Source organism: Macaca thibetana, chromosome 4 (assembly GCF_024542745.1).
Source record: "Macaca thibetana thibetana isolate TM-01 chromosome 4, ASM2454274v1, whole genome shotgun sequence".
In the NCBI taxonomy this organism is placed as follows: domain Eukaryota; kingdom Metazoa; phylum Chordata; class Mammalia; order Primates; family Cercopithecidae; genus Macaca; species Macaca thibetana.
In genome coordinates, this window is record NC_065581.1 from 28,830,435 (window position 1) to 28,851,604 (window position 21,170).

Consider the following 21,170-nt stretch of genomic DNA (forward strand, 5'->3'; position numbering starts at 1 on the left):
ATTTAGAGCCCATTCTCTCAATACAGGTCAGTACTATGAAGGACAGGTACAGAGTGAAATCAGGCCTAGTCCTTACAGACATGTGGATATGCCAAGCAGTCAACTTTCCTCCAAAAGAGTGATGTTTCCTTTGTCTCCAACAAGAGCAAAACTATAATATCCTTCCCTTCAAGTCTACAAAGGAAATTTTATTGCAATGCATATAGCATAAATTGAGTGAATTAATTTATTATAATTAATAATTGATTACAATAAATATATTTCTGTATCAGAGGTTTGCACATTGTGAGTTAATAGATTTTGTTCCTGTCATTTGGAAGAGCACATGAAGTGGAAATACATGAAGGATGGGCAGATGTGTGAAGGCTTCAAATGAATGTATGTAGTTGTTAGAAAAACAAATGTTTCTGTTAAACACAAGTTGAAAGATGGGGGAGCAGAGGAAGTATAAGAAAAATTATGGATTTATAATGAGGAGAGTTGATGTTATGGATAAAGTTGGCAGAACACTGCCTTCTTACATCATTAGCAAATTTTCTACTTTGTCACCTCTATGTCAAAATTGACGGTCTGATAGCTAGTTTATTTTATATTTGTCCCCAGGTTGTGTTCTACCTTCTTTTTCCATTTTCCTTCTGCTGAATATTCTGATTTTAAATGATGAAACGATTTAATCCTTTAATTACCTACCAAATACATCTAATTTTCTCATTCTAGGTAAGTTGTCTTCCCATTGAAGGGTGAGTGGCTCTCAATATTAGGAGACAATATAGAAATTTCTGAAGATTTTAACTTTTCCATTTGATAAGCTAGAAATAATTACTTCAGTCAAATACCTCAAAAGGAAGAAATCCCATTAAGATCGGTAGGAAAGAGTCAGATATTATTTTTGAATTATTTTATTTATAAAGGATCAGTGAATGTGTGGTTGAGAGGGTCAGTTATAGGATATGAGATATTAATTCATTTGATCTTACTGGCAATCCATAAAAGAGTTAATTTGCAAATAAAAGATTGGCCTTTAAATCACATTTATAATAACAAGAAGGTAAACTGCAGTCTATATTACTCATATATATTTTTCAAAATAACACATAAAATGATAGGACTTGATTTTTATTCTGAGTAAATGAGTCAGTCTATTAACATTTATTTATTGCCCACTTTTTAGATGCCTGCGGATATTTCTAGATAAATACAAAGGAATATAAGGACATGGTTCTCACTACCGTGCAAATTGCAGACAATCTGAGGATTAGGATTCACGCTTGAAATGATATCCATCAAACCATACTGGTGTAGTAAAAAGCAAATATATAGACAGGGTGGGTAGTAAAGAATGCTAACAATTTTGGAGAAGGTTAAATCAACATGTAATTTTAGAACAGGAGATCTTCTGACCTGTATGTGAAGAATGTGGAGGATAAAAATAATTACTTTTGTTCTCTTCCTGATGATACAAAAAGACAAGAAGCCTCCTCATTGCCCCTTTTATATCCCTGTTCCTCAAAGTGTAGATAAAAGGGTTAAGCATAGGAGTCACCAAACTGTAGAACAGGGACATGAATTTGTTTTTGTCCTGGGAGTTGGCAGAGGGCTATACATACATTCTAATTACTGGCCCATAGAGGAGAGATACAACAGTATCATGAGAACCACATGTGTTGAAGGCCTCCTTCTTTTCCCCTGAGGACTGAATCCTCAGCACAGTAGCTACAATGAATTCACAGTAAACAAAGATAATTGATTAGAGAACCAGGGACTAAAATATCCTCACAATGGAGAGCATAGATACATTGAATGTGGTCTCAACACACAATATCTTGATCATCGCTGTGTGAGACAACCTCACACAGAAAGTCATCTACCTTGTTGTTACCGCCAAGTGGCAGCTGGACGGCAAGGGATGACTGAAGTAGAGTTGGCCAAACTGCTTAGCCATGCCATGGCCACTAGGAGGACACAGAGTTGCTGATGCATGATAGCGGGGTACCTCAAGTGTTTGCAGATGGCAATGTAAGGATCCAAAGACATCACAGCTAAAATGATGCATTTGGTGCTCCCCAAAAATATCCCCTGGGTACTACAATAATTGAGATGTTGCCCAGCAGTGTGCAGAGATAAGCAACAAGCCCCGTTATGAAGAGAAGCATTTCCAGCTGGGGTGGTCAAAGAAACCCCAGATAATGAAGATCTTTGGAGTAATTGCATTGCCCAGATTCCTAACTGTCATTGCTCTTGTAGGTGTATTTGAGGGAAAGGAAACGCTTACTTTAGTACTGAATTTTTCTGATAGTCCACTTATTCAGTTAAGCAAAATAAACTGAGTTATGAAGGGGTTTTCTCTGCGATGTAACTTCACTGGTGATTTGACACTTGTAAGCATGAAAAATTATGTCTAAAGGCCAAAATGTTACCTTTCTAGTGCCTCTAAAAGGAAGACCAACAAATCTCTATATCTCACCCAAGAAACGCAATATAGTATACTCTTACAGAATAATGATTAAGTAATGAGAAACATAATTAATCTTATATTAGAAAAATGAATCAAATGGAGAAATGAATAATTTTAAAGAATGCCCAAGAACTACCCATGCTAACTAACACATGTGTTCATTTCTTTCCTCCAAAATCTGCTGACCCTTGTCATATTCTGTTTCAATTTACGAGTTCATTTAAGTGAGTTCAGAACTCATTGAGCTCTATGTGGATTAGTCTGATTTGCATAGAAACAACATAATATTATTCCTTACCTCTTCTTCCCAAATCCTGGAATGACGATTGCCAACATAAAACTTTTGTCATAAAAGGAAGTACACAGCTGAAAGGAAATGGTTCCTTGTAACATGTTCAGTACTTACAAAACAAGACAATTCATTGCACAGCCAAGTGATACAAGGTCATCAAAGTATCAGCAGTTACACAGTATGATGTGTGTTAGTGCTTTTCACACTGTGAGTTGTAATCTATCATACAGTTATATGCTATTTTATTGATTTATTTTACTTATTTTCATCATTCTTTTTATATATGTGTTTGTATGACCTGGATTCTGATGTGCAATATATTCCTTACTACAGGTAATGGTAAAAAATTTGAACAATACTGGCATAGTAGAAAAGAAACAAGATATGACATTAGAAAATCTAGATTTAGTACACTTCCCAGTTGTTAATACATGTACATTTTAGGTCTTGTTTAAATATTCAGAACCTCCCTTACCTGTCTTGCTCTGTTGTGGAGATTAGTTAGCACCATATGTGTGACCACGCTTTATAAAGTCCCATACTCAAGGTTGGGTTTGTTATTTTCATGAAATACAGCACTCTGTTTGATTTTAAGTCTATATCTTCTAGTTAATTTTTCTTCACTTTGTATCCAAATATTAACCATGTCCTTATATTCCCATAAGTCTCAGAAGGGTTATTTTTTCTACCATTTTATTTCCCTATATTACTCAGATCACTTGTCTTGAATCTGATGATAATGATTTCTAGATGTTAATACCAGTACACATATGTTTTTAATCAGTGGAAATGCCCACAAATGCAAACAGTACCATAGATTATTTTTCAAACACATGTTTCAATATTTTAAATTATAATGATTAGTATTAGTATTAATAGGTGTCAATTTATTTATACTTTTTTAAACTGCTCCTTGCAGAGCAAGGCTACCCTATAGGCAGTGTGCCCAGAGTAGCCTTTTTTAAAATAGTTTTTTTAGTGTGCAAGTTTTCGTAAGGAGATCACAACATACATGTAGTTGTATAAAAAGATGAAATCAATCAAGTTAAATAGATTATTTCTACTCATAGACAGCAGTTACCTAAATCAATGTTGATATTTTCTAGTGGTACCCTCTTTTCTTACAAAATGAACATTAATCTTTTTCTTCCATCAAAATTCAACGTTAATTGGGGATAAAGATCGAATGTTCTTTCTGTATTCAGTGGCCTTATGTCATATCATAGGTCTTTAATAGTTATTTATCTATTTGATTGAAAGGATCCCAAATCGTTTTATTGTTTATTTATTTATGCTTTAACTTTTTATTAAAATGCTTAGGATACGGATTGATTTTCTTTTGTAAATGACTGTTTCACTTTTTCTGAAATAGGACATATATGCGCTCTAATAAAACAGAATGAAACATCTTAATTCATGAGAATTCTGTACAAGGCGCTGATCTTGTGTTTGGACATGATCTCCTCACAGCAGCTTCTTTCAGCTATCTTATTACAGGAATAGTGTTCCATGGGGCAAGAAATACATTGGTTCTAACTGATTTTCAATCCCCTTTCTCCAGTGGAATAAACCACTTTCACAAAGAGCTGCCCTACGTAGAACCCACAGTTTTCTAGCTTACAACAAAGTGACTAGGGACAAATGGGGGGAAAAATCCAAAACTAAAAATAAAACCAACATGGAAGCAATCATACTTCTCATGTCTCTGAATAGAGATGTATGGGGAACCTTTAACCAAAGGAAATTAAAAAAAAATGCAAGTTAACTATCTAGTTCATTCGCTGTTAGCTAAATTTATTCACTTAAGGCTTTAACCTCCTTCCAAACAATTTTGTCTTAATCCAACTATGGTTGCTAATAAACGAAAAGAATGCACTTCCCAGAAATCTACTTTATTGAGCCTCTGCATTCGGTACCTGACAGTGAAAAAGTATGCTTTTCCAACAAGCCAGTACTGAAGACCGAGAACTCCAACTACGTAACTATACCCTCTCACTCCAGTAATATGTTATCCACATTTTCCCCACCCTCACATTAGAATAAAGATATCTTCCCAACTTTTCACATCCTATCTCCTGTCTTTTCCTAGGAGATCCTATGTTTGGATCTTTTCCTACTGGGGTAGAATTTAGGGTAAGATAGTAAAAATCCAATTTCACATGTGGCACTAAGAAAATGGAATGCTATAAAATCAGTCCTCATCACCGTGGTAGGGATGCTGTTGCTTTTATACTGAGTCTTTACTGCCAATAAGGGATGCTGCCTCCAAAGGAACAGCTCTATAGAAAATTTTTGAGTTAAGTGTTTCCCCCAGCTTATTTCTGTATGGAGAAAGGCAATTTCATATATAAAAAACTCCACACAAACACACCTGGAAAAGCTACAGATGTTAACCTTTACTTTAAACACCAGCAACATAGATATCTAAGGAGATAAGATGTGAGACAAAGAGCTCAGGAAAAATCCGATAGAGACCAAATTCTCCAAATGGAAATTTTAAAGCCCACTGAGTAAATTTTTCCCGCATTCAAACAAGTGCTACAATACATTTAAGTCCTCAACTCACAGAATTAAGAGCCCTTAAGCTGTAACTTTGTCCTGTCTTCCTATTCAGAAAAATTTTCTGCTAGAATCTGTGCAAAAGTAACTGACACACCTGCAGTATGTGACAACATGAGAGATGTTCTCAACTCTTTTGTGAGGTGAAAGTCACTTTTTAGAACTGAAAATGAAAAAGGAAGGTGCTATAGAGGGAAATGAAATTTCACCAAAGTATAAAAGCAAATACTGGCTGAAGTCTATAACTTTATAAATAAGAATAATAACAATAACTTATACTATAATTATCTGCTTAACAGTGAACAGTCTGCTACACATTCCTTGATGAGGAATGACCCTAGCTTACCACAGTGGAAACCTGCCACAACTACAAGACCAGGTTCTGCCCCTTTTCTAGTTCTCTGTTCAGAAGGTAATGCCACCTTCTCCAAGGCAGTTAAAGAGACAGGTGAGCTCAGGGGAGCTTCTCTCACCGACCTGCTAACTCAGCAGGAGTGAGTTCACCCAAATGAGCTCTGGCCTCCAATGTGTGTATCTGCTTATAATTTTACGAAGTATCTAAACGTCATTCATTAGTTAAAAAAAGAATAGAAAACTCTGGACTAAGTAAATTTTGGACTCAGAAAGTTAGAAGGGGTATCAATTATATTAACGACACTTTCTTTAAAAATAGAATCATTTTCTTTTGAAATCAACCAGAGTGATGAGATGTGTTTTTCTTTTCAGGTGCGCCATGATGGTGCACAGCTTCACTCAGCAAACCCTGCCAGCTTCCAAGCCCCAGGATACTGACCTGCACCAGCATGTGGGGCAGCATTACCTCCCCAACAGTGTGGAGAAGAGAACATTTCACCACTGGGTGATGAGAGAGTTGACAGAGATTCTTGGCTTCTCAACGCCAGACATGATTGGAGATGATTGGAGACCTTTCCTCGTTCTATTAGAAAAGTCCATGAAGAAGCTGTGAATAGGATCAGTCCAGAGAAGAAAAACTCTTATTTTCACTGTCCAAACATCAGCCAATATATTGGGAGAGCCAGCAGAATCCCTCGCCCTAGCCTTGCCTCTTGAGCACGCTGCACACGAACACTTCCACGGGGTGAGCGTTCAGCTCCTAAAGGGCCACGTTCCTCTTTCCTGTGGTCTATCCAGAAAGCCCAAATATCTCAAAGAGTTTTTCTTCACTGATTGCATTGTTCTGTCTATTTTGTTACCCAGGATAAGGATTGGCACATTGGATATTATTTCATCAGTCATTAAAGCATTAAGCTCAACTTTGGATTCCCTGAGGCCAGAATGATCTACAGAGTTCACCAGAAAAACAATCCCATTAATTCCTGGGAGATAATTTTTTCAAACCTGACATGGTTGCTTGTGTCCACCAAGATCAAAAGTTGTAAAAGTCATTCCAGCAATTATTAGCTTTTCTGATGTCAGATGTAGTGTTGGAACATGTTGACCCAATCTGTCATCTTTGAGCATGCGAAGAAGAGTGGTTTTGCCTGCATTGTCCAAACCCAAGAATACAAGTTTTCCAAATTTCTTGTGGAGTCCAGGAACTGGAGAACACTGCTGAAGCCATTGTAGATCCACTCAAAGATGAAAGACATTATTCGTGCTTACTATGTCCTGAAGGGCTCCTCTTGCAACAGTGGGTGGCCTGGGCCCTCCCTCAGAGCACACCCCAAATATTTTCAGATATGGAAACCTACTTACTCTTTAGAGGTAAGGAAGGTACTTCTAAAAAATGTATTGTATTTTATTTAAGTTCTGGGATACATGTGCAGGATGTGCAGGTTTGTTACATAAGTTAAACGTGTGCCATGGTGGTTTGCTGCACCTATTAACTCATCACCTATGTATTAAGTCCAGCATGAGTTAGCTATTTTTCCTGCTGTTCTGCCCCCTCTCCACCCCTGGACAGGCCCCATTGTGTGATGTTTTCCTCCCTCCCGGTATCAGTGTTTTCTCATTGCTCAGCTCATCACTGCATGAGTGAAAACATGCAGTGCTTGGTTTTCTGTTCCTGCATAATGGCTTCCAGCTCCATCCATGTCTCTGCAAAGGACACGACTTTGTTCTAAAGGTACTTGAAAAAAAGTACTTTATAGGGTTGTCACTCACTGTATAAAGCTGTGAAACTTTGTTCCCCATACAGATAATACAGTTGAAATTTCTTGGTAAGGGTCATTATAGTAATTCCTTAGTGGGTATGCTTCCCTCTAACTTCCTTGCCATAATAAAATGAAATGATAAATTTGGCACCTGTTATTTATAATGGACTCAGGACTAAGAGACTCCAAGGAAACTGAATCTGCCTCAACAATTTTATAAATTTCCTTGGATCACAAGGGGGAAATTAAGATTATTATTTTGGGTGCCAAGATCCAATTTTCTTTTATTTATAGTTTTCTCAAGATATTATTTCTTTAGATTTCTGCTACAATAGAGCCATCATAATCCTAGTTCTACATACAGACAAAAGAAGTCTTCAGTAGTTTCTTCCACAATATCCCAACACAGTATGGACTTTTTACCTACCATTGACTAAAGTTCCTCATTTTATTTAAACCATAAAAACATTGTGTCAAGAAGATATTAACATACATCAATGTTATTTAAACATGATTAAAAATCATGGAATCTAGAACTTTGAAAATATGGGTCCAGAATACTTTTGGCCATGGGCTTGTTTTTAAAGTAATTGCTTTTTTCACCCATGCGTCACAATTAGCAGCAGATCTAACAATCTGGAATCCTTCTAGCCAAGTTCACACTGATCATCTCAGGCTTGTTCTTCGTTCCCACTTTTGTTTTCATCATTTGCTGCGTTCTATAACTATATTCAGCTTCTGGTCCTTTATTTTTTAAAACAATATTTAATTTACAATAAAGATTGTATATATTCAAGGTGTACAGTGTGATTTGATATATGTATACCCTTTGTTTTTATTTCTTTTCTCTGTAAATCCACTACCACCCAATTCATTATTGAAGCTAATGAATACATTTGACTTATTCTCTGTAACCCTCAGCTTTATGTAGGGATGCAGTATATATATTTACCTGTTATAGCTTTAATTTTAAAACATTATCCTTTTTGATTGTATTAGTTTCCTGTGTCATCATACCTGGTATGGAAATGAAAAGCGAATAATAAATTCTTACTACACAGTTAATCCAGTTAATGAATCAAATGGAAATAGAGAAGCACAACTAAAAATGAAAAGCAATCAATGAAGAGGGGTATTTACATTATTATTCATTATTTTACATTAGATAATTGGTGCATATATTAAACAATGCTGGAGTATGAAGTAACCATCTTGACCTCTAATACTGCTCCTCAGGACCACTTTTGAGTGGTCACTATTGGGAAGGGAATGGGTATGTTTTGTAAATGGTTGAGAAATTAAAAACAAATATTTAGCAATCAGAATTTTAAACCCTGATACATTGTATTATTATCAACCAAATATTCGGTGCCTTCTCTGTGGGATAGTTGAGAGACACACTCTATTGTTGGAAAAGGAAATCTTTGTTATCTCGTCCATCACTACATTATAATTGATGTAGAGCATGATATCTGCCTTTTCTATTTTCTAATTTTTTTTTTTTTTTGCAACTAACCAGTTTCCTCTCTGCCACTGCATGGTGTATGTGGTAGAATTGTTTGCTTTTTAGTTTACAGTTCACCAGATAACTGGAGCATGTATACCCAGAACTGAGACAAGAGTATGTGTCACTCAGAGACCCTCTATTCTATAACTTGATGAGGCTTCAGGGCTGTGTCTTTTGGGCCTGTCTCTTTTGTGTCATTCATATACACACACACACACACACACACACACATACACACACACATATATATGTATATATGTTTGTTTTTATATATATATGAATGAGTTCATATATATATGAATGTCATATATATATGAATGTCATATATATATATGAATGAGAATGTGTAGGAATCTTTATGAAGCTAAAGGGGTGGGCTGTGGATGAGACTATCAGATGTTCCACTATAACTGTCTTTCCTTCTAAGCATCGATAGAAATTTTATCTAGGTATATGGTGGTTCAGAAAAAAAAGATGACTTTCTAGCCTTCCATGAAGCCAGGCTTGAGCAAGTGCCTAAGATTTGGCCAATGGGACATACATGGAAGTGTATAATGGGGCAGCATTCTGAAACCTTCCTTTAGCAATTGTTGGCATGTTAACTTTGCAATTCCTTTTTGGTCTCTTCCACTTTGCAGCAAAGTTGTTGGCTTGGACAATACAATGAGAGTCACTATCTCATGAGCCATCAAATGCCTGGATTCCAGAGAGCCATAAGCAGCAGAATCAACTTGGCAGCCATGGATCTTTGCCTCTGGATTGATTTTAAGTGAGAGAGAAAGATAAATTTCTGTTTTGTTAAAGGCACTGTTACTTTAGGTTTTCCATCACTTACGGTTAGACCTAGTTCTACCTAATACACCACCCTACCACACAAAAAATGTCATATTGAGTAAGAATACAGGGAGGTGGAGAAAACTGGAATTAAAAAATTACTATGATCTCTTAGGCAAAGACCTAAGGAACTTCATCTGCTTTGGGGAAGTCTGAAATTAGGGCTCCACGGAGAATAAGTAACTGAAATATAAGAAAATATTCTATCTATACTGAGCAAAGCATGAATGTAGAATTAAAAAATATGTCTCTATAACCTATGAATTAAAAACACTAGTAGAGCTTGAAGGGCTTACATTGGTCACATCTGGGACAATTTGAGTACCAAAATAAAGTAAAATAGTGGGCTGGGCGCAGTGGCTCACACCTATAATCCCAGCACTTTGGGAGGCCGAGGTGGGTGAATCACCTGAGGTTAGGAGTTTGAGACCCCTGGCCAACATGGTGAAACTCCGTCTCTACTAAAAATACAAAAATTAGCTGGGCATGGTGGCAGGCACCTGTAATCCCAGCTACTCAGGAGGCTGAGGCAGGAGAATCGCTTGAACCCGGGAGGCAGAAGTTGCAGTGAGCTGAGATCTCCCACTGCACTCCAGTCTGGGCGACAGAGCAAGCCTCAAGCTGGAAACCACCATTTTCAGCAAACTAACACAAGAACAGAAAACCAAACACTGCATGTTCTCACTCATAAGTGGGACTTAAAGAATGAGAACACATGGAACAGGGAGAGGAACATCACAACTGGGGCCTGTCGGGAATGGGGGGCTGGGGGAGGGATAGCATTAGGAGAAATACCTAATGTAGGTGACGGGTCAATGGGTGCAGCAAACCACCATGGTACATGTATACCTATGTAACAAACCTTCATGTCCCGCACATGTACCCCAGAACTTAAACTATAATAATAAGAAAAGGTAAAATAATGATATAAAATAGAAATTTATGAGTATATACTGATAAAAATATTAAAAAGTGAATAAATGAAGGGGGAAAAGGGAAAACTCTTATGGTACATCAACTAATAAATAAGGCATACTAGGTTTGGAGAATTATTAATAGATGTTAAAATTGGTGGGTAAAAGTTTAAGATATTTACATAATTATGCTGTCTCCCACAAATTACTTATTAATTTCTAAGGAAAAAGCATAATGAGATCTCGGGGACACCATGTTAGTCAAGTGACTAAAGTTAACAGCATCGATTTTAAGACAAATTATCCTTATACACTTTTCTGAAATGTTGCATCATGATTGGCTCCTGAATGGGAGAAAATATAAAGAACATTTCGGAGATAATTAACAAGATCTGAATATGAACTATTGATTACATAATAGTTATTCTATGACTGTAAAATGTTCCAGTTTTGATGATTGTACTGGCTATGTATGTAAGTTAATGTCCTTAGCAACTACACACTAAAGTGTATGTAGTAATAAAAAGTTTGGAAAAAATTTCATAGATATGAAAACTATATTTATATATTATATATGTATAAAAGTAAGACAAATGTAAATGAATGGTGACTCTGGAAAAGGGTATTTAAAGTTCTGTATTATACTTGTGACTTTAAAAATTATATTAAAATACATTATAAATGTAAAATATAGTAAACTACATTAAATAAAAAGATGACAATAAAAAGAACCCTAGTGGTTAAGATACTTCCTGCCAGATTAAGGCCTTAGCACATGCTGTTTTTTCTACTCTGAAGAATTTACTACTTCACTTATAGATCTGAGCCTAAATGACACTTTCCTAGAAGAGCTTTCCTTGACCCTTTCCTGGTTTAAACTAATCACTCATCCATTTTATTCATGAAACCTTGTCATTTTTACTTTATGGTACTTAGTACAACTTGTAATTACATGTTTAGTATTATTATTTGTTTTCTTTTTCCCACTAGACTATAAAGGTTGTGAGGGGAGGAATTGTGTCTGTCTTATTCACCAATGAATACCTGGCAAATAGCAAAATCTGTATGTATAGATGTATGTATAGTAAGCAATTGAAAAACATTAGGCAAGAATATAAACTGACATTTAGATACAGATTCGTACTGAATTATTGGCAGTAGTAGTTACAATAATCAAAACAAGGAGTGTAAATGTTCAACAATAGAAAGTGGTTAAATGGATTTTAATATACTTCCATGGTGAAATTAAATTTGCAGCTATTTCAATTATGTTTTAAATACCAGAAAACACGGGAGTATTTTCTGATATAATGCACATGAAAAAAACCCAAACTCCATTGGTAGTGAGTTGGGAGAAGTGCATAAAGGTAGATTGGGTAATAACAGAGATCCAAGTAAAAGGTGGGTCCCTTTGTGTTCTTTCCTTTTTTTGTGTTTTATCAAGATATGCTCGATATAGGAAAATGATTCCCATTAGCATTTCTATAATTAGCTCTATAATTAAGAGGACATTCCACATGCCTGAGGTAGAAGTTGGGACAAATACGGAATTTGACAAAAGGGAAAATGGAGAAATGATATCCAGGGTAATAAAGAAATGAATTGAAATAAAGTTTGAAATAAAACTCAATAGATATTTCTTCAGTCTCTTCTTTTTCCACTTATTTGAAATGTCATTTAAATATTATTATATTATATATTAGATATAATTATACAACATATAATTATATTATCTAATTATATAATTATATAACATAAAATTATTATCATAATTATATAATTATATAACATAATTATAATTATACTATATTTAAATAATCATAATAAATATACAATTATATTATATTTTATATATTTATATATCAATTATATAATTATATTTTATGTATAATTATATAACATATAATTATATTATCATAATTATGGTTATATAATATATAATTATAGTATCATAATTATAAGTATATAATATATAATTATCTAATATATAATTATATTATATATAATATAATTATATCTAATATATAATTATATGTGATATAGAACTACATATAATATATAATTATATTACATCACCAGCCTCATCTTGCATGTTTTTGTATTGTTTAACTGTACTAAATTGCTTGTAATGATGAAATGCTTTGTTTTGTAAACCTTTCTCTGTTGCCCAAAATATTGCCTCATCTGTGTCCTTACATTACTAACGGTAAACAATCATTCAAATGTCTCAGTTTAAGGATCATTGCCTTCTGGAACTAGCACATTTCTTCAGCAGAGGAACTGTGATATTTCTTCTCTGGACTACTGCTGTCTTGTGAACAATAAACGTTTATTGAATGACTACCACAAATAAAGAGTAAGCTAATTCAGTTCAATATGAGAAAAAATGATTCCCATTAACATTTCTATAATTAGCTGTATAATTTAGAAAAGATTCCACATACCTGAGGTAGAACTTGGGACAAATAAGGAATTTAACAAAAGGGGAAGAAAGGAGAAATGCTATCCAGAGGAATAAACGGATGAATTGAAAATAGAATTTGAAATAAAACTCAACTGACATTTAAGGTTTCCAGATTGAGATGCACACACTTAGTAGGTTTAAAACCAGCTAGAATGGTTGGGCGCAGTGGCTCATGCCTGTAATCCCAGCAATTTGGGAGGCCAAGATGGGTGGATCACCTGAGGTCAGGAGTTCGAGACCAGCCTGGCCAACATGATGAAACCCGTTTCTACTAAAAATACAAAAAATTAGCTGGGCGTGGTGGTGGGCATCTGTAATCCCAGCTACTAGGAAGGCTAAAGCAGGAGAATCGCTTGAACCCAGGAGGTGGAGGTTGCAGTGAGCCGAGATCGTGCCATTGCACTCCAGCCTTGGCAACAAGAGTGAAATTCATTCTCAAACAAAACAAAAACAAACCCAGCTAGATTGAAGCCAAATTACATACCTAAAACAGTTATGAGAAGGTGCATATGATGAATTTTATCAAGAGATCAGAGGGTTCAAAGTGTTTGAAGACTTTGATTCTGATGGAATAATTTTTGGCTTGGAATAACTGGTAATTTAATTATAAAGATATTAAAATCCCTAACTAAAGGCATAGACAGGATGGTTGTAGAATAATAGTATACAAGAGGGAAAGCAATCCATCAAAGTCTCCTGACTACTCTGAAGTTGATAGGAAATTGGCATGACTTGCCTCAAGGAACAGAGTACATTGGAGGAACTTCTGAAAAGAAAGGAGTTTCTAACTTTGAAGACATGTCATATGGGTTCAGCATTGCTTCCTAAACAGAAGAAGACTTTTCCTTCTTTCTTTTTTTTTTTCCTGAGACAGATTCCCACTCTGTCGCCCAGGCTGGAGTGCAGTGGTGCGATCTGGGCTCACTGCAACTTCTGACTCGTGGGTTCAAGTGATTCTCTTGCCCCGTCTCCCGAGTATCTGGGATTACAGGCACGCACCACCATGACTTGCTAATTTTTTTGTATTTTTAGTAGAGACGGGGTTTTGCCATGTTGGCCAGGCTGGTCTCGAACTCCTGACCTCAGGTGATCTGCCCACCTTGGCCCCCACCAAGTACTGGGATTACAGGCATGAACCACCACGCCCGGCCAACAGAGGAAGGATTTTCTTCTTCTTTTTTTAAAAAATTATTATTATACTGTAAGTTCTAGGGTACATGTGCATAACGTGCAGGTTTGTTACATATGTATACTTGTGCCATGTTGGTGTGCTGCACCCATCAACTCGTCAGCACCCATCAACTCGTCATTTACATCAGGTATAACTCCCAATGCAATCCCTCCCCCCTCCCCCTGACCCATGATAGGCCCCGGTGTGTGATGTTCCCCTAGAGGAAGGATTTTCTAACTGTTGATAGAATTCAGTGAAATCACCAGAGCCTGGAAAATAGGAAAATGAGTTCAAAGGTCATTACCATCCTTGAAGATAAGGAAAGACTAAGAAGATTCTCATCACAATGGAGTACTTCTTATTTCTTACAGAAAAAGATTCTTGGCATCACCCTTTTGAAGGCCTCCTTCATATCTTTATTTCTAAGGCTGTAGATGAGGGGGTTCAACATGGGTGTGATGATTCCGTAGAAGAGGGAAACCATCTTTCCCCAGTCCTTAGAGGTGGATGAAGGAGGTTGTAGGTACATATAAATGGCTGTTCCATAAAAGAGAGACACCACAACCATGTGGGACCCACATGTCCCAAATGCTTTTCGCCGTCCTTCTGCTGACCTGATTTTTAATACTGCTTGAGCTATGAAGCCATAGGAGATGAGGATCAATGTCACTGGAATTAGAAGAATTAGTACGCTAAAGAAGAAGAGCTCAGCCTCAATAGGCTTTGTGTCAGCACATGACAACTTGAGAAGTACAGGCACCTCACAGAAAAAGTGGTCCACTTCCTGGTGACCACAGCGTGGCATGTTAAGAGTCAAGGAAGACTGCAGCACTGAGTTGCTGAAACCAGTGAACCATGAGAAGGCTGCCATCCTTAGGCAGAACCAATAATTCATGATGACTACATAGTGGAGGGGTCTGCAAACAGCCACATATCTGTCAAAGGACATAACAGCCAGAAGGAGACACTCAGTAGCACCTAGGGCCAGGAAGATGATGAGTTGGGCCACACAGCCAGCATAGCTGATGGTCTTTTTGTTGTAACCAATATTTACCAACATATGAGGGACTGTAGTTGTGGTATAGCAGAGATCTAAGATGGAGAGATTAGTGAGAAAGAAATACATGGGCGTATGAAGTTTGGGATCCAGAATGCACACCATCATGATGGACACATTGCCAAATATGGTGATTGTGTATGATATTAACAGGACCACAAAAAGGGGCATTTGTAGCCAAGCCCTATCTGAGAAGCCAAGTAGTGTAAACTCTTTTGGGGAGCTCTCATTTGCCCAATTCATGATGACTCTCTTATTTCGCACTCCTAAAAAAATGTAAGATAGGAAAGCAATCAATGTATGTTTATTGAATACTCTTATTGGAACGGAATTAAATTTAATAAATAGCTCATCATCAAACACAATTTACAGTCAATTGAATAAAGCCCGTTTGAAATATAATATGATTACGTTTAAGCTTAAAAGTAGTTTCTGTGTTTTCAGTAGTGTTTAAATTACTTCAAAGGAAATCATTACATTTAAATAACATAAAGTATGTAACATATGCATAACACATGGAAAATTGTGAGTTCCCAATGCATTTTATGTTCTCTCCTCTTCTTACTTCCTAACCTACCTTAATAAACAGTTTAGAAAGAAATACTACTTTTACTCCAATTATTTTAAATTTGGACTGAAAATGCTAATATAGAGGTTATAAGTGTTGAATCTAAATCTGCAATTGATCTAAAGAAATTTTGCTTCTTTCAGTAACATCTCGATGTGATGTTTTTGAGTTGTGTCTTTCTCCTAAATGCCATGCATGTAGGTCCATTTCCATAAAGAACTACCATGGGTATTAGTAATAAAATTATGGTTACTTGTGATATACAGTAATGACCATAGGTGTCATCTCCCCATCTGCAAATACCTTAATTAAAATAGTAAAACTGATAACATAAATGTTGCTTTGCTTAAAATGTGCCAGAAACTGCAACCCCTCACAGTCATGGTTTACGTTTTATTACTTCTGTGATTCAGTAAGAATAAATAATTTGCACACTCATTAATAGCGAGGTGAAGACTAACACCTAGGATTTAAAGACCATTCTTTCTTTTATACCATATTTCCCCCTAAATACACAGTACAAAAAGAATGACTGCATACAGCACAAGAGTGGTCACAAATTAAAATAGAAACAAACCAAAAGTCATATGTTCAAGTTGATTTTCTTCAGTCTGTAAAAGTCATCAGTTATTTAGTTATATAACCTAAGTGCACTTAACTTCTTCAGTCTACTTTGCATGTTTAAATGAAATGTCATTGAGATAATTTACACCATTTGAATTTGCAAGCATAAAAATTGATAGACTGAAGAGTGAAGAGAAAATAAATATTGACACAACTTACCAGAATGAGACACCTTTTCCAGAGTAAAAACAATGATGTATAAAATGTAATTTGATAATGGAATGTCTAAATGAAAATGAACAGAGATGACTTTAATATTTTTAATTTATTCCATTATATATGTTTTTTAAGCTATAGATATACGTTATTTCTTGGCAAATAACAGTAATACACCTTTGGTTGAAAAATAAAAGAGAATATGACATTAGGCTTTTTTGAATGTTGAAGTAAATTTACAAAATGATAACTATGTAAGGTAATACATACGTTAAATAACTTGATTTAGCCACTTTATAATGTACACATATATCAAAACATCATGTTGTACACTATAAATATATACAATTTTTACTCATTAATAAACTTTTTTATGTGAGAAAAAGACTACACAGAAAGATAAAACATAAATGGCAAGACAGAAAAATACACAATGTTTATGGAAAAAATGGTTATTATTTTAAAATATAAAGAATAATTACATAATAATAAGAAAAAGATCAAAAGTCCAATAGAAAAAAAATGAGCAATGGACATAACTAAGCAGTTTGGGGAAGAAAACAACATAAAATGATAGTAAAAATATAAAAGATTATAACTTTTCATTATTGAAGAAACACAAATAGAAACAAGAAGAAAGCATCACATTGTCTTTCCATTTAGTAGCATTAAAAAAAAATCACTGTTAAAAGTTAGCTGTTAGGTACAGTGCCTCTGGAGCTAGAATCTGCCAGGTTTTTTTACTGGATTGTGTGATCCTGGGCAAATGGATGAACATCCTTGTGCTACTTTAAAAAACAATCTCTGAATTGATAAAAAGAGAGTATTATGAAGCTCAAGTGAGACAATGTATACACATCTGAACTCAGGACCCTGCCCCAAACATACTAAGCATTTAATGAATGTGAGCTTGATATCAATAGTAGTATCATTAATATTAGTCACTAATAAGTCATTAATAGTAATACTGTATCATTATCTCAGCTTGTCTTGTACATGAGAAAACAAGTAACTTACTATTGGTGGTTCAAGTGATTGTTATAATTTCATAATATTATAATATCAAATGATTGAATCTATATATAACTTTTTCTTTGTTTCTAGCATGATATACTGAGTACATAGTTTTCCAGTAAATGGAAGTTAAATCAATATTGTAGGTGATATCTGGTTATCTAAAGGGCATGGAATAAAAGAGGACTCTGTTCAGTAGCTGTTATTTTCTACTCCTATTTTTTCACATCCTCTTCTCTTCACATTTTATATGGCACTGTTAATTTCTCTTATTTTCTTCATATTTTATATGGCACCAATTTCTCTTTTACATTATCAGAAATTGAACTTACCCCTTGACAAGAACATGTTGATTCCACTGTCATGTTAACTTTTTTCCTATTTTTATTTTCTACACGATTCAAAAGAAATCTTAAATCCCACTGACTCTTTTTATGTACGGAGATGTAATGAGCAAACCTTCATTCAAAAGGCTGAAAGGATACGAAGGATTTTTGGAATCACTGAAAATACTTGATATTGATTTCAAGGTTCTCAGGAAACAAATTGGGCATTCTGATTATTTAACATGATGTCACTCAGAGGCAGGGATGTAGGTGAGATGTTCTTGAGAGATCCTTCCCACTCATGGTAATATAATTCACCGTAGTAGACGCCACTCACCTTTTTTCTAAATGTCCAAGAGATATTCACGCCTTTCTTTGTGTTGTGTTTCAAAGGAAGTCTGGTTCAAAGACAGATTAATAAATGTAGCTGACTTTTTGAATTTTCAATCCTTGTGACATTCTAAATCAACTACCTTTTGCCCACTGACCAAGAATTAGGTTAGCATGAAACCTGGACAGCAACAAGAACATGTGAGAAAAATACTTATGAGGAGGGGGAAATGTATTATAGATAGTGTGTCTTCAGTCATTGGGGCATTTTTGACTGACAGGGGTTCTCCTCAGCAGGTTCCTAATGGATTTCTACAATGAGAAGTTGACTTTATAGACATCAACAACATTGGAAGTGTCATGGAAAGAAAGTTATGCCTTTAAGTAAAGCCAACCAATATTTATTAAGGGAGTACCATTCACACAATTCTGTGTCCTCATTTTAGCCCTAGGGATTCTAGAGTCCCTCAAGTTTAATTGGTCATTAAGTCCAGAGAGTCAATAAGTCAATACTATTCCTAACTGGACTGGTTACATAATACTACCACATATGTGGTTCACAAATTCTGAAACCAGGGCGAAGATTAGAGTAATAAAAAATAAACAATGAAAAATAAATTTAAAGTTGCTTAACTAGGAGAGCACAAGTTTTAATGAACTTATAACCCCAAATTCCTTTTAAATTGTTGCAAAGTCAAATAGAGTCCTATGATGGCGTATAGGGAAAAATAATATTTCTAGTTTTCACTGATTTTTGTAATGAGTATTTGTAAACTAAACCCACCAGAGATCTGTAGGTTAAAAATTATGTCATACAAAGTCACTTAACGTATTAATATACACATTGAAATTTAAGGTTAGCATTAATTCACTGGGTCAGAACACATAGAAATTACATGAAATTGCAATGGGGGAATTGTTTTTGAAAGAAGAAGCTGAGGGCTGGGGTGGTGGCTCACGCCTGTAATCCCAGCACTTTGGGAGGCTGAGGCAGGCGGATCACCTGAGGTCAGGAGTTCAAGACCAGCCTGGCCAACATGGTGAAACCCAGTCTCTACTAAAAATACAAAAAATTAGCTGGGCGTGGTGGCAGGTGCTTGTAATCCCAGCTACTCGGGAGGCTGAGGCAGATGGGAGAATCGCTTGAACCTGGGAGGTGGGGGTTGCAGTGAGACGAGATCAGCCATTGCACTCCAGCCTGGGCAACAAGAGCAAAACTTCGTCTCAAAGAAAAAAAAAAAAAGCTGATTTGTGCAAGTTATTTACTTAATATGTGACTTAATATGTGCTCATCCTAAGATTTTAGTAAAATAAAGAAGGTGTAATTGAGTTGAGCATCAGCCTAGATATAATCTTCAGGAAACTCATGTGCTTGTATTTTAATGTATTTATTTTTCCTCATTTTTTCTTTTTGTGTATCATGATGTATTTCTATGAATTATAAAATCAACTATATAGAATATGATCATTTTCTAAATTAGAACGTTTTCTTAGCCAGTGATTTTTGTAACAATATGATATCTGTTATAGCTAATAATTTATATATAAGTTTAATATACGTATATACATACTTTCTATATGTAATACATATTCTTAATTGGTTTTCAAATACAACTTGTTGTGCTTGGATTATAATAGTAAAGCTATTTTATTTTATTTTATTTTTTGTGGTTTTACTTTTCAAAAAAATTTTACTTTAAGTTCTGGGATTCATGTGCAGAACGTGCAGTATTGTTACATAGGTATATGTATGTGCCATGGTGGTTTGCTGCACCTATCAACCGGTCATCTAGGTTTGAATCCCCTCATGCATTAGGTATTTGTCCTAATGCTCTCCTCCCTGTGCCCCCACCCCTCAATAGGCCCCAGTGTGTGATGTTCCCCTTCCTGTGTCCATGTGTTCGTATTTTCAACTCCCACTTATGAGTGAGAACATGTGGTGTTTGGTTTTCTGTTCCTGTGTTAGTTTGCTGAGAATGATGGTTTCCAGCTTCATCCATGTCCCTGCAAAGGACATGAACTCATTCTTTTCCATGGCTGCATAGTATTCCATGGTGTATATGTGCCACAGTTTCTTTATCCAGTCTATCATCGATGGGCATTTGGATTGGTTCCAAGTCTTTGCTATTATAAATGGTGCTGCAATAAACATACGTGTGCATGTGTCTTTATAACAGAATGATTTATAATCCTTTGGGTACATATCCAGTAATGGGATTACTGGGTCAAGTAGTATTTCTGGCTCTAGATCCTTGAGAAATCGCCACACTGTCTTCCACAGTGGCTGAACTAATTTACATTTCCACCAACAGTGTAAAAGTGTTCCTGTTTCTCCAGAGCATCACCAACATCTGTTGTTTCCTGACTTTTTTTTCCCATGAAATGATTTGAATGGACACTTAAAACTGTTCGTGAGCATACAAGATGATAAATAAAACATTTATTAAATGAATAAAAACTCAAAAGTGAAATATTATAAGCAAATATCAAATATCCCGGATCTCTAGAATTTTATTGTTGAATATGCCTTAGCTATTACAAGTGGTCTTTATTCTTGGTGACTTAGGGATTCCCAAGAAATGTGCAATCACTCCTGGCAACTCAAAGTAGTAATAAGTTAACCTCAAGAGAACAATCTTGTTTAAAAAAATAAATTTTAAGTGTATTTTATACATTATTATTATTTTTATTTTACTTTAAGTTCTGGGATATCTGTGCAGAACATGCAGGTTTGTTACATAGGTATACATGTGCCATAGTGGTTTGCTGCACCCATCAACCCATC

At 35.4% G+C, this 21,170-nt stretch overlaps 1 protein-coding gene and 1 pseudogene across 1 annotated transcript; both read right to left on the reverse strand.

Annotated features, from left to right (window-relative positions):
• Nucleotides 1-6,307: 6,307 nt before the first annotated feature.
• Nucleotides 6,308-6,949, reverse strand: LOC126953342 (GTP-binding protein SAR1a-like; annotated as a pseudogene).
• A 7,620-nt stretch (nt 6,950-14,569) lies between these two features.
• Nucleotides 14,570-15,675, reverse strand: LOC126953113 (putative olfactory receptor 2B3). Its single transcript, XM_050788484.1, has one exon. It carries the CDS (start codon nt 15,608-15,610, stop codon nt 14,669-14,671), a length of 942 nt encoding a protein of 313 aa, XP_050644441.1. The 5' UTR covers nt 15,611-15,675; the 3' UTR covers nt 14,570-14,668.
• Nucleotides 15,676-21,170: the final 5,495 nt, after the last annotated feature.

Bases quoted from the DNA above. Each gene is read 5' to 3' on its own strand.
- LOC126953113 (XM_050788484.1), bottom strand. From the start codon at position 15,610: ATGAATTGGGCAAATGAGAGCTCCCCAAAAGAGTTTACACTACTTGGC.